Below are 14,350 nucleotides of genomic sequence, written 5' to 3' on the forward strand. Positions count from 1 at the left end.
TAAATAATCATGAGAAACATTTCTAATATGTACAATATGTTCAAGTATTCAACACATTCAAGTAAAAAAAAAAAATTCATTTTAATTTTTTATCAACAAAGAAACCACATGCAGAATTATCACAGTAAGCACCATACGTGAATAAAAACATTTTCTTTCTTTCCATTTATGCTAAGAAGAAAATATATTTTACCATCTAGCAAAGTCCCTCAATTTGGTACGTCAAAAATTTAAAAGAAAAACAATCATAAACCCATAGTAAGCCTGCAGAAAAATCTTATAACTAATTTAGTATTATTTATTCACAACTTAATTTCCTCCATTTCTGGAGAAGGGAGAAGATCCAGATCCACTGTGGATTCTGTTGTGTCAAGGTTATCCATGGTGTCTAAGTTATCCAGATCAATGTCTGCATTGTTCCATCCGTCTCCGTCAAGTGGAGAGGCGGAGAGTTCTGATTGGCCAGGTAGTGAGGAGGGCGGTGCTATGTGTGACAAGGCGGGGTTGGGCACCAGGTCGTCAGCCTCGTCTGATGCAAATGGTGGGATGACTCCACCCTCTTCTGGTGACAGTGTGTCTGTTGCACCCCCAGGTGGTACCAGTACATCTACAGAAGCTCCACCCACTCCTGCCATTGGTGTGTCTATTACTGCTAAGTCTGTGTTAGCTCCACCCCCTGAGCTGATAGGCACTTCTGCATTAGCTCCACCCTCGGCTGACACTAACTGGCCAGTAGCAGCTTCCCCCACCACCCCTTCAGTGGGGCTACTAACATCTTGACCATCAGAGGTCTGATGACCAGGGGAGGCCTGAAGATCTTGACCAGCGGAAGTCTGGTGATCTTGACCAGCGGAAGTCTGATCGTCATCAGAATCATCTAAAGAAAAAGTGACTGGCTTGACCGGCTCAGCTACGGGTGCAGCAGGCATGGCTGGCATCAGATGACTGACCTGAGACAGGACTGGCGCCAGGTCCACCACACCTATACAAGCCTGGGGTGACAAGAGGACAGTTAGAGTCTCATCAAACTAAACCAATTTACAACACACCTATACAAGCCTGAGGTGACAAGAGGACAGTTTTAGTCTAGTCAAGCTAAACCAATTTACAACACACCTATACAAGCCTGAGGTGACAAGAGGACAGTTTTAGTCTAGTCAAGCTAAACCAATTTACATTTAAAATATTGTAGTGGTTAGTAATGTTATTTTAGACACACATTGATACTCTGGGAGATATATAAAAATAAGGTCTTAATTTATTGAGGAGTGACGCAGGGGTCGACCTAGGAAGATATGGCAGCAGAGCCAAAAGAATAGGAGAAAATTGGGAACAGCTAAAAAGAGCAACATGAGACGGTGAAAAACTTTGACAGAGTCCCTATGGGTCTTTGTTCTGCAAGTAACGAAAAGGAGAAATGATGATTATGAATTTACTGAGTATGCAAATGTAGGCCTAACCTATTTATATTGTATTTATTTAATCAACCTGGGACAGTAGGCAAATGTAGGCCTAAATTATTTATATTGTATTTATTTAGTCTACCGGTGAGAGTGCTTCAATTGGTTGTTGACATTTATTTTCAGCTTTGATTTGTATATTAGATTTCAATCAAATTAATAAGTCTATATTGTTATGCTTTTGATATGTATGTCTGAAAACATATTTTAGTATTTTTAATTAGTTTGTATCACTAGCATTAGCAGTAATATTAGTAACGAGCCGAACCGCGGTGAAGCATTCGCCGCTATTTAGTGACTGGTGAAGACTTTCTGAAAGACACAGTTGTCCAAATGGGGTGGGTGGGTACACACTGTTGCGCATGCCTGGAGAGCGAGGGAGGGGACTGGAGGGTAGTGGGTGCGTAGTGCCCTGCATAGTTGGGCGAGAATTATAGATAAAGATTATCAGGGAAGGAAAACTGACTTCCGTACACAGTAAATAATTGATTTAATAAATTGTACTCTGTTGACAGGATATTAAACCCCAGCCTAACAAATATGTCATTCAGTAAAATAATGTCCCTTTTAAAAATGTGCAGAGACTGACAGGTGGAGTGCACTCACCTTTTTGTTCATCTCCGACACAGTGAGACCCAACGCACCTGCCAGCTGCGAGGGGGGGTACAGAGACTGCAGACACTTGTTCAGGTAGGGCAGGAGATCTGTGGCGTAGGTGGCACAAAACTGCTCAAACTGGTCTTTCTCTTTGGCATTAAACGTTGCTTCTTCAGCCCTGAAAGTGAGTGATAACGATGGGCATAAGGCTAAATCATCAAATGGTAAGGAACCAAATTTTTTATTTACTAATTGAATCTGACCAAATAAAACTGACTTTAAAACTGGTCATGACTCAAGCAAGTGTCAAAACATTACTGATCTAATCAAAATTAAACAAACCTATATAAGACTAAACTGATCTGGTAAAATTAAAACAAACTTAACTAAACAGACCTGGTCAAGAGAAAACTGACCAAGAGGTCACTGACCTGTGAAATGCCAGAATGACATGGTTGACCTCCATCAACGACCTCTGCAAGACATCAGCAACCTTACAGGCCAGGTTGAGGGGAGCGGACAACCTGAGGTCATTGAGTGCACTCAGGACGTTGTTGCAATAGGCGGCCAGGGGGTAGAAGTCTAGCAGGGAGGTGGGAGGGTACAGCTGACCACTCTGTACAAAACACATTGTATACATGTAACACAGGGTACAGCTGACCACTCTGTACAAAACACATTGTATACATGTAACACAGGGTACAGCTGACCACTCTGTACAAAACACACTGTATACATCTAACACAGGGTACAGCTGACCACTCTGTACAAAAAAAAACTATGTGACTAAAAATAGCAGAAAAATTCAAATTGTGAATCAGTCACATCCCAGATAACGGTAGTTGTGGAATTGATCTTTTTTTTATATCGCCATGTGGCAGAATTCTGTGGCCAATACTTACCCCTTTGTCTATGAAAGTACCCCTTGTCAAACCCCCCCCCCCCTAGAGATCAACCTACCTGTGATGATGTCATGCCATAGTGTAGTCCACCAGTTGTGGTCAGCCCCAGCAAGTTGTAGGACTGCATGTTTTCATCAAATCTGAAAATTTGATTTTGTTTACATGTTTGCATCAAATCTGAAAATTTGATTTTTTAACATAACTGCATGTTTTCATCAAATCTGAAAATTTGATTTTTTAACATAACTGCATGTTTTCATCAAATCTGAAAATTTGATTTTTTTTTTAACATAACTGCATGTTTTCATCAAATCTGAAAATTTGATTTTTTTAACATAACTGCATGTTTTCATCAAATCTGAAAATTTGTTAACATGACTGCATGTTTTCATCAAATCTGAAAATTTGTTAACATGACTGCATGTTTTCATCAAATCTGAAAATTTGTTAACATGACTGCATGTTTTCATCAAATCTGAAAATTTGTTAACATGACTGCATGTTTTCATCAATTCTGAAAATTTGATTTTTTTAACATAACTGCATGTTTTCATCAAATCTGAAAATTTGATTTTTTTAACATAACTGCATGTTTTCATCAAATCTGAAAATTTGATTTTTTTTAACATAACTGCATGTTTTCATCAAATCTGAAAATTTGTTAACATGACTGCATGTTTTCATCAAATCTGAAAATTTGTTAACATGACTGCATGTTTTCATCAAATCTGAAAATTTGATTTTTTAACATAACTGCATGTTTTCATCAAATCTGAAAATTTGATTTTTTTAACATAACTGCATGTTTTCATCAAATCTGAAAATTTGATTTTTTTTAAACATAACTGCATGTTTTCATCAAATCAGAAAATTTGATTTTTTTTTAAACATAACTGCATGTTTTCATCAAATCTGAAAATTTGATTTTTTTTAACATAACTGCATGTTTTCATCAAATCTGAAAATTTGATTTTTTTTAACATAACTGCATGTTTTCATCAAATCTGAAAATTTGATTTTTTAACATAACTGCATGTTTTCATCAAATCTGAAAATTTGATTTTTTTTTTAACATAACTGCATGTTTTCATCAAATCTAAAAACTTCACTTAACTAGTGAATCTTGGCATTAAATCAGAAAAATGCACATTTAAAAAAATAAACAACCTTGACCCTGCAAAAGGTCAACCTCAACCAGTGCTGCCCCCACCTCTTGTTTGCCCCCTGTAGGGCCAGCTGGAAGTATCTCAGAGCCGCCTTCTCAAAGATGGGAGCCAGGAGCCCCCTGAAGTCCGAGCCGACCCGACTGAAGGACAGACCAAAGTACATACACTGGCCCAGGATGGAGTCGATGCGGCCCCCAACACCCTCGGCCAGGTCGGCCTCCAGTAGGTCTGTCTCCAGCATCTGCAGGAACTGGGTAATCTGTCAACACGTCAATCAACAAATATTTACACAGGCAAAAGTTCGATGGAACAAATAGAAAGTAAACATCCAGGTTCAGAGGTATGATCAATAAGTCAGTAAAGTTGAAGCTTTGATGGGATTAACGAGATTAATAGAAAGTAAACATCAAGGTTCAGGGGTATGATCAATAAGTCAGTAAAGTTGAAGCTTTGATGGGATTAAGGAGATTAATAGAAAGTAAACATCTAGGCTCAGAGGTATGTTGCACATTGAGATCTGTAATTGACTTTAATTGGTCAAAATTTACAAATATCTTGTCTTAGCGTTTGTAATACTGGTATAATTACTTTAAATATACATTTTAGTATTACTTGATTTATGTATATAGATTAAGAATGTTCCTATTAATAAATTTTCATTTAGGCTAACACCATCTACAACAGAGAGAGACTATTTTTTCTACATCTGTGTATATCAATTGTGTGAAGTTGTAAAGGGAGAGAACCAACGTTTTGCAGCACCTAACTGTAATAAGAATTTGTCAAATAAGGGGAGAAAACCGACCTTTTGCAGCACCCAGCTGTGAAACAGCAAACTCTCGTTGATCCCCTCCTCTCGTCCAGTGCTGACCAGTGGGTCCTCGTCAGAGAAGATGGCCCTGAACTGGGTCATGATGTCAAACAGGTGGACACGGCTGACCTCGATAGTTTTGGTGATGTGGGTGTACGCTAAAATTTAATTAATTTATAAGTAATTCCTCATTAGCTAGGGTGGTTTTATAACATGTTTGTAGGAGTGTCAAATATAGTGTTATTTCTTGTTAATGTAAGGGTTAGAGTTAGTGCAATTAATTAAGCAAACATTTATATAACCTGCCTTTTATTTACATGTATTTGGATGATAATTAGAAATTCACTATTTAAACCTTCTTATTTTTAAAATACTTGAACAAAAAGAAAGAAAGCAAGAATGCTCAGAAATACGTAACTAAAGTTAAAAATTCCCCTCCCCCCAACATCATGTGAAAAAGGAGAGTTACTTCATACAGAGAACAATTTTTAAAACTTACCATCCCCTTTAGGTATAGCTTCCAAAATATTTTGAAACCACGAGTCCCTGGCCTGAAAAAAATGAATGTCAAATATTTACAAGTTTATCCACTAGAACAAAAATATATATCTAAAAAGTATAATTAACAAATGTATAGCCCCATATAAGATCCACAAGCGGTGTGCTAAATAAGTGAAGAATCTGTCATGCCACAAAAATAAATAGATAAGAATAGCTATGGGCTTTGGAACACCAGACAGAATGGTGACAGGAGAAATGGTCTCACTGACGTTAAATCTCAAGAAATTACAAAGTAGTAGTAAAAATGATTACTTTTAGTTGACTGAATTATAAGCTGCAAAGCAGGTTGCTCTAAGTTGCTGGTAATGAATTAAATATTTGAAACTACTGAGAGATTTTGTGGTTGAAACATTCTATCTGAGAAAGTGTGTGGCTAAATATTTTCTCTGAGATATTCTGTCAATGAGATAACTTGTCCAGAGAAATTTTTATAACAAACCTGGCAGTACAGAGAAAACTTTTGTGCCTCAGCAAACCCATGACATACACCATGTAATTCCAATTCCTACAGGTGTCCCCACATGACAAACATCTGACACCCAATCCCAACAGAGAAGTCGTCCCCCCCCCCCCACCCACAAGACAAACCTCTGACCCCCAATCCCAACAGAGAAGTCGTCCCCCCCCCACCCACAAGACAAACCTCTGACCCCCAATCCCAACAGAGAAGTCGTCCCCCCCCCCCACCCACAAGACAAACCTCTGACCCCCAATCCCAACAGAGAAGTCGTCCCCCCCCCACCCACAAGACAAACCTCTGACCCCCAATCCCAACAGAGAAGTCGTCCCCCCCCCCCCCCACCCCACAAGACAAACCCCTGACACCCAATTCCTACAGGTGTCGTCCCACCCCACAAGACAAAGCTCTGACCCCCAACCCCAACCGACGCGCCCAGCTCACCTGTAGGAACTTGATCCTGAGCTCGGCCTCTGTGAACACGTCCATGCGCCCCCCCCCCCCCCCCACAAGATAAACCTCTGACACCCAATTCCTACAGGTCCCCCCTCCCCCCCCCCCACAAGACAAAGCTCTGACCCCCAACCCCAACCGACAAGCCCAGCTCACCTGTAGGAACTTGATCCTGAGCTCGGCCTCTGTGAACACGTCCATGCGCCCCCCCCCCCCCCCACCCACAAGACAAACCCCTGACACCCAATTCCTACAGGTGTCGTCCCACCCCACAAGACAAAGCTCTGACCCCCAACCCCAACCGACAAGCCCAGCTCACCTGTAGGAACTTGATCCTGAGCTCGGCCTCTGTGAACACGTCCATGCGCCCCCCCCCCCCCCCCCCCACCCACAAGACAAACCCCTGACACCCAATTCCTACAGGTGTCGTCCCACCCCACAAGACAAAGCTCTGACCCCCAACCCCAACCGACAAGCCCAGCTCACCTGTAGGAACTTGATCCTGAGCTCGGCCTCTGTGAACACGTCCATGCGCCCCCCCCCCCCCCCCACCCACAAGACAAACCCCTGACACCCAATTCCTACAGGTGTCGTCCCACCCCACAAGACAAAGCTCTGACCCCCAACCCCAACCGACAAGCCCAGCTCACCTGTAGGAACTTGATCCTGAGCTCGGCCTCTGTGAACACGTCCATGCGCCCCCCCCCCCCCACCCCACAAGATAAACCTCTGACCCCCAACCCCAACCGACAAGCCCAGCTCACCTGTAGGAACTTGATCCTGAGCTCGGCCTCTGTGAACACGTCCATGCGACGCAGGAAACCAATGACCCTCAGACAGGCTGGCAGCTGCAGGTTGGTCCTCAGCTGTTGGATCAGCTGGTTCAACATCAGCTGTGTTGATGCCTTCACTTCTTGCACTATACTCTACAATACAGAAAACCTACAACATTACAGTATGCCCAATATGATCAGTAAAAAAATTAAGACTAAATAATAACCTGCAAAAAAAATTCAGGTAACTATCATTTTCATATTTTTCTTTTCATACATGGGGCAGATTAGGTAGAGTACAAATGCTTCATTGACATTCAAGGGGACAGTATGGTCAGTACTATGCCCTGGCATCTTAATTGCCCATTAGAGCTGAGTGTACTCAGGGAGATCTTACAGACTTGAACCTGGGATTTGAACTTTCAGCTCTACCACCTGGCCATGCAGTCCCCAGATTACTCTATAATACCCAGTAAAAACACAAAAATTAAGAACAGATGTGACAACCAATCAGACGAAGGAGATTTCACCTCTTCACCATTTATAAATTTTTGTTCCCAACCTCCAATCAGGTACACATAGGCTCAGGATATCAAACAAACTAAAGCCCTGACTTGTGGGTTACAGCCTGTGCTCTATGATGATGTCACAATATTAAACCACTGTGGTGACCCCGCTGTCACACAAACACCTGAAACTTACAGCAATGACTGGAATGTTGGGATGTTTCTTCTCCAGTCTTTTCACATGCGCTGCCAGCTCCAAGGCTTCCTCGTAGTAGCCATTCCTCACACAGGTGTCCATCAGCTGGGGCATCTCTAAGATTTCCAGAAGCTGGGTGTGTCGCTGCAATGTTAATGTGTTCATACGCCGACTGGTTGAAGTAACAAAAAAGTCAGAGCCAATTTATCCCTTAATGTTAATGAATTCATTCATAGGCTGATCAAAAACAGAAAAATTAAATATGAAATCACAGGTCTTTTTAAAGAAATATTATTATTTTAAGGGGACGGCGTGGATGAGTAGAAGAGTGCTAGACCACTAAACAGAAAGTATCAAGTTCAGATCCTGGGCTAGAGTCTGTAGGACATCCCTGAGACCACCCTGCTATGATGGCTACCTGACCCACCTTAGGGAAACAAAGGCGGCTGAGTATAGTGCTTACCAAGTTAATTGAAACAGATGAACTCTACTTCATCTGCCCGGGTGTCTTGGGAACAAACAGGAAAAGATGAGGGTGATTATTTTATTGAAATTAAATTTAAAGACATTATAATAGTTACATGGGGCCTTACAATATAGGGTGTGTTAACTTAGATATAGGATAATTATAGCACTAGCTTGTACAAGGAATTTAGCTAGTATTTTCAAGATCTCATCACTAACTTTACCTTCAATACTGTGTGGAAGTGAATGTTCTATGCATATATCAGACACAACCACATGAGAAAAATCACTGGCATGAAGGAAAATAAAGGGTTATGAGATCAGGTACATAGATAAAAAAAAAGACACACTACCTTGAGCTGATGTCTTGAGCTTTGTTGATGACCTGATTGCATTCATTAGAAAAACCTGGCAACTTCTTAATTAGCTCATCCAAGTGTTTCTCAATGATTTCAAACTGAAACAAATTGGTACACGACTTCTCAGTTAGCTTTGATAGAGCTAATTGTGATACAATAGTTGTGTATATAGAACTGCCTATTCATTGTTTTATACTAGAAATATTAAAATGAAATAGTGTATTGAAAGCACATAACCTATTAACAGTCTTTGTTTTCAAGCAATCTAAAAAATATGCATAACAATGAGGTTTATGCCAATAGTATCATTACAGCAGCTAATGAACAAAAATGCAGACTAAAATAAATTACATCTTGGAAAATCTCTTTGGAGCATTCCGCAGTTTGTATAAATGTGGTGTAGTTATGGAAGGCGAGGTCCTGTGTCTCAGACAAGATCTGGGCCTTTTCCTCAGCAAGCCTTTCTGGTTCTCGACCTGGTAAAAATAAATAAAATTCTGTAACAGTCTGTGTTTCAAAACAACACACCAACCATTTATTGCAACTGAATTATACTTTGGGAGTACTGTTTTATTGACAGCTCTGACGACAAGGCAGAGCACATGATTGCTAATCTGAATGTCTACACATCAGGGCTTGAACCTGTTGAATACCTTCAAGTTCACAAGCCTGAGGCAGGGGTAAGCTGGCTATGTCCATGCTGCCTTGGAAATAAAATAAGGCAGCGCCCTCTTTTACAATTGCCATATACAATAACACAATATGACAAATAGGAAGGATTTATTAAAGAAACTGAAAAACATTTGCACATATAAAAAAAATAATCAAAATTTAGGCCCATGAAGGTAAAGATCCTGGTTGCAATTCTGATTGTGAGATTTTTCCAGGGAGCAGACCCTAATCAGGGAAAGTAAATGTGGTTGGGCATCTTACATGCATTGTTAATAAGACAATCCCTTCATGTGCAGAGCTTAAAGAAACATAAACTCAACCATGTTTGCCCTGTGGATCACAATGCCTGAAAGAATAATATACTTGTCACAGCTTGACAAAGTCTTTTGGATTTTTTTAATATTTGTGACTAGAGCATTTCCTTTCCTGCTTTACACCAATAGCCTATGTCATACTCACATAATCTCTCTGCTCCATAAGAACTAAGCTCCACCAAATACTGGACAAAGTCTGGATTCTCATGCCAGCTTTCTGCAATTATTAAATAGAAATAGTAAAACATTTACATATACTGTGAAGTTAAAAAAAATAATAGGGTGTGGGGATGGTGGCATACTGAATACATTTCCAAATGCACCGTAGCTGGTGAGAAATCAACACTATAGTGACCACTGCTTTTTGAAGAACTGTTTACGCGTAATAGTTTATTTTTAAAAAAGAACAAAAGACTAATTTTATACATTGATTTAAAAATTCATCAAAATTTTGTTCTCACTTTTCTAGTTTCAAGAGTGGGAAAAGTAAATATATTATAAAATATATAAATGATACATAATAAAATAAATATTGCAAGCAAGACAAAAATAGATTTTTATAACAGACAGAAGTACTTTACAGTCTCAGGGTGAGGAAATGTGCATATTTCCTCTCAACAGTCATCTGTAAAATAGTTATTTAGAACTTTTAAAATATCAACGGTGTAGGTAGAAAAATGAGCGAGAACGTAAAGCATTATTAGTTTTATTAGTCTATGAAAATAGCTAGGCCAATGCAAAAATTTAATTTCAGTAAAACAATATAATAGTTACATATTTTTGGATAGGGGCTGTCAATCTGATTACAGATCAGTTTGAATTTTCAAAATCTGACCATAAACAAAAAAGTTATGAATTTTTTTGTCATTAAAAAACAGCAGTTTTTTCAGACAATCGGGGTAGACCCTGAAAGAGGAAAAATACTGGGAGGGTATGGACCAAATTTTTAAGAGTTTTTCACTAAAAGTGGTATAAAAGCAAGCAGACTTCACCAATTGATGTCATTTTATGATATTTTGTAGATTTTTGTATGCCGAATCCAATGATGCTATTTTAAAAAATGTTTTTTGATTACATAACAGACTTATTTCATGGATTATGTAATACCCCCCTTCAATTTTTTTTTTACAACATCTGATAATCCGTGTGATAAGAAGTCATTCTTTAAATTAAACACTGTTTTAAACCATAATATGACATTTGTATATGCTGAAGCTAATGGTGATATTTAAAATGGTCGAACATTATTACAAAACTATAAAGGTCAGGTTATGTAATTCGCACCTTTTGCTCATAATTTACCATGTGTTTATTTTAAAATCTCTTTTGCTCATTGTCAGTTAACTTAAGTGAATAGCCTACTTAAAGAAAAGATAACTAATACAGTTTTAATACAAAGAGAAGGATGCTATAAATAATAGTATATTTGTGATGATGTAACTTCTAAAAATATGTTATGTAATCTATGTGCAATCCTACAGGCCTACTCTATTCCAAAAATATAGGCATATCTTATTATATTTATATTTCTTGTTACTTTAAATGTCATACCATTGATACAACTTTCTTCTATAGAATTAGCCTAGTTACAAATGTGTCTTATCAGAATCAGTGTGCTTTATGATAATTTTGTAATATTTTTAAACACAAAAAAATTGCTCATTTTTACAATTTTAATAACATAAACATTGGAGGAAAATTGTTTTTTTTTTAGCTTGTACAAGGTAGTGTAAGTTATAGGTCTATAACATAGATTTATATATGCTCAATGTTTATGCTAGTTGTAAGCTTGTGTATTTTGTAGGCCTACCATAGGCCTATTACATTGGGAAAAAAGCACATGTTTGAGTGCTTGACTGTGTGTAGTAGATGCTAGGCATTTTTTAAGTTTCCGGAGGCGTTTATCACCATCAGCATTTGCCTAGATTTAGTGAAATCAGACATGGTTAACCAGGTTTTCTGACCAACGAATTGTATTGCCGTTTTACGTAAACACGAGGCTAGATAGGCTAGTCGGCCAACCCGATGAACGTGTCAGACGAATATTATGTAATTTTAGAGACAAAAGTCTGGGAAGATTTCCTGATCTATGCCCGAGGGTTAGTAACATCAACTCCACAAAGTGAAGGGGGAGAGAGGTGGGATATGAAACCACCGCGAGCCGCTCGGGTACCGTACGGGTGTTATACAACATCAAAGGCGCCGACCCTCGGCTTGTCGCGTCACGGAGTAGAGGGGGCGGGGTGAGGCTATGGATGTTACATACGGTGTTACAATAGTTACATACCGTGTAGGATGGTCAGTGACTCCCCATACCCACCCCATCCCATTTTGGTCGATTTGGCAAGCTAGTAGCCTCCACGTTGTTAAGGGTTTTAAAATTTTTTAGTCAACCGAAAAAAAAAAGAGCCCGGGGTAAAATTTAATTTATTTTTTAAAGCCATTTTTACGAAAAAGTAATGTACACAATAATGAAACGTTACGCGAATCACGTCAGCATTGTTTGGTCGGGTCGCAGCTATCCGGATTAATTTCTAAAGAAGATTAATTTTGACGATTAGTAAATACTATTACGACTTTTTTTTTTTTTTTTTGCCGTTTAAATGGTTTAAAACAAAGTTATGAAACATGCCTGTCTACTTAAATATAAAATAGCAATACCCGACGAGTCAAACACGGGAAACACGTATCTATCTTTAGAAATTGTTTATAGTCTCATCCAATCGGATCAACCGCCTAGCGTCACGTGACCACACACTCGGCTGTGCTACACGATGTGTAGATCACGATTCAGTCGGACGGCAGCCGACGCGTTAATTTTTATTTTCGTTCCGTCTTAAAATGTATGGACGGCTTTATTATGAGGTGTTATAATACATGTCATACATTAAAATAATCGGCGGGATTTCAGGAATACAGCTCAAGGTTCAAATGTAAAATAGGTCAAATAATAGACCGGGAAACTTAGTTCAACTTTGCGGTCCGATATCTCCCGAAGTATTTAACTTATTTTGACCACGAACCTTGAGCGTTGTACGTCTACATTTAATCTGTTCGTCTGCCAAATTTGATTGTTGTAGTACGTAAACTCGATACGTCTATAAAAAAAATTGTAGCGCGTCATATTTAAAACACAGCGATTCGAAGCACAGCCGAGCGGTTCAGTCGGACAGCGGTCGGCGCGTCATGTTTTGATTTTCGGTCCACTTCAAAGTCTATAGACGTCCTTATTATAGGGCCTAATATGACATATCATACATATTAATAAACGTCGAGATTTCAGGAATACAGCTCAAGGTTCAAATTAAAAATCGGTTCATTAATAGCCCAAATAACTTAGTTCAACTTTGCCGTTCGATATCTCCAAAAGTATTTAACATATTTTCCCCAAGAACCTTGAGCGTTATACGTGAACATTTAATCTATTCTTCTACCAAGTTTCACTGTTGTAGTACGAAAACTCAAAGAGTCTATAGACTCTAAGTAACACCCCTCTTTTAAAAAGGTGAAAAAGCCTCCCCCCTAATCGGCACGTCGCCGCGGGGGGTAAAAAATGCGATTAAATCGGCGATTTCTTCAACGTCTGAAATAATACAGAAATCAAACTTATACAGTTAAAAAGGTTATTCAATTACGAACAGAATGATGTATAACATGTTAACATAAACACAATAAAAGCATGCAAAAAACAGAGTTAAACATGCAGGGGGTAGGGAAAAGCCGATTTGTCCGATTTTCTCGGCAGCAGCATTGGCCTAGCTAATGAAAAAGAAATCAAATATTGTGAGCTGTTTTTTTATAAGACCGGCGTCCATATAGCAACCAATTCATTATTATTTTTTTAAAAACTATGTGTAGTGAGGAACTCTGGTGCATAGCCGATTAAAAAGTCGAACCGATTTGTGGTTTGCCGTAAGTTGTGTTGTCATGGAGAGTGCATGGCAGTGAGTGACAATAAATATTAAATTAAGTAATTTAGTTTAAAGCGTGCTTAAAACTTAATGGATTAAATATGGATGTCTATTATTCAGTGTTTAAATTGAAAATTGCGTAGCCTACATTAAAAAACTAATTTAGATTTAGTGAGAAAATCTAATATATGGGCTAGAACTCGAAGACTACATTCTATCCTATAACAGAGTAGAAGTTAGATCTAGTTAGAAGTACTTAGAATTAGAATATTAGAACTACTAGAAGTAGAAGAGTCGTCGTTGTGATGACTGAATGATGTGTGTAAGCCGTCACTCAACAGTGACAACACCGGGCTAACCCAGCCTCAGAAATGTAGGGAAGGCCCAATTATTTTTTATTGCTATGTTGCTTATGATAGGCTATGTATATTTATATAAAGAATTGTGACTGCATTCTTCTTCTTTAGTGTCTTAACTTATACTGTAAATGTATATTTACCTGGAAAGGAATCTTTAAAGATACCAGTTAAAATATTTTCATCTTCCACGTCTATAACATCTGCCATTTTTGTTTGGGTAAATCTAAACTACGGAATTTTACATTGTCTCCGCATAGTTTAGCTATGGTCTAAATACCGTACAAAATGTATTAGAGCTTGTAGAAAAAAAAACCTTACAAAAACCTTTTAGATAGAAAATAAAAGAATTTTGAAACAACGAAAGGCTGAAAGTTATGCCACGAACAAT

At 38.6% G+C, this 14,350-nt stretch overlaps 1 protein-coding gene across 1 annotated transcript; it reads right to left on the reverse strand.

The window, feature by feature from the left end:
* Positions 1-302: 302 nt before the first annotated feature.
* On the reverse strand, positions 303-14,345 carry LOC131958621 (conserved oligomeric Golgi complex subunit 8-like). Its single transcript, XM_059323752.1, has 13 exons — positions 14,103-14,345; positions 9,838-9,909; positions 9,058-9,182; positions 8,701-8,804; positions 7,883-8,054; positions 7,172-7,333; positions 5,436-5,487; positions 4,931-5,094; positions 4,170-4,384; positions 3,018-3,099; positions 2,489-2,673; positions 2,067-2,235; positions 303-992 (listed from the first exon to the last, which is right to left on the reverse strand). Exons 1-13 carry the CDS (start codon positions 14,167-14,169, stop codon positions 303-305), a joined length of 2,259 nt encoding a protein of 752 aa, XP_059179735.1. The 5' UTR covers positions 14,170-14,345.
* Between the last annotated feature and the right edge of the window lie 5 nt (positions 14,346-14,350).

Source organism: Physella acuta, unplaced genomic scaffold (assembly GCF_028476545.2).
Source record: "Physella acuta isolate Inbredline_101_S28 unplaced genomic scaffold, ASM2847654v3 ptg001346l, whole genome shotgun sequence".
Classification (NCBI taxonomy): domain Eukaryota; kingdom Metazoa; phylum Mollusca; class Gastropoda; family Physidae; genus Physella; species Physella acuta.

Bases quoted from the DNA above. Each gene is read 5' to 3' on its own strand.
- LOC131958621 (XM_059323752.1), bottom strand. From the start codon at position 14,169: ATGGCAGATGTTATAGACGTGGAAGATGAAAATATTTTAACTGGTATC. The intron at 9,910-14,102 runs GTAAATATACAT...TAATAATTGCAG, and splicing joins CTTTAAAGATTCCTTTCCAG to AAAGCTGGCATGAGAATCCA. The intron at 2,236-2,488 runs GTCAGTGACCTC...ACTCACTTTCAG, and splicing joins GTCATTCTGGCATTTCACAG to GGCTGAAGAAGCAACGTTTA.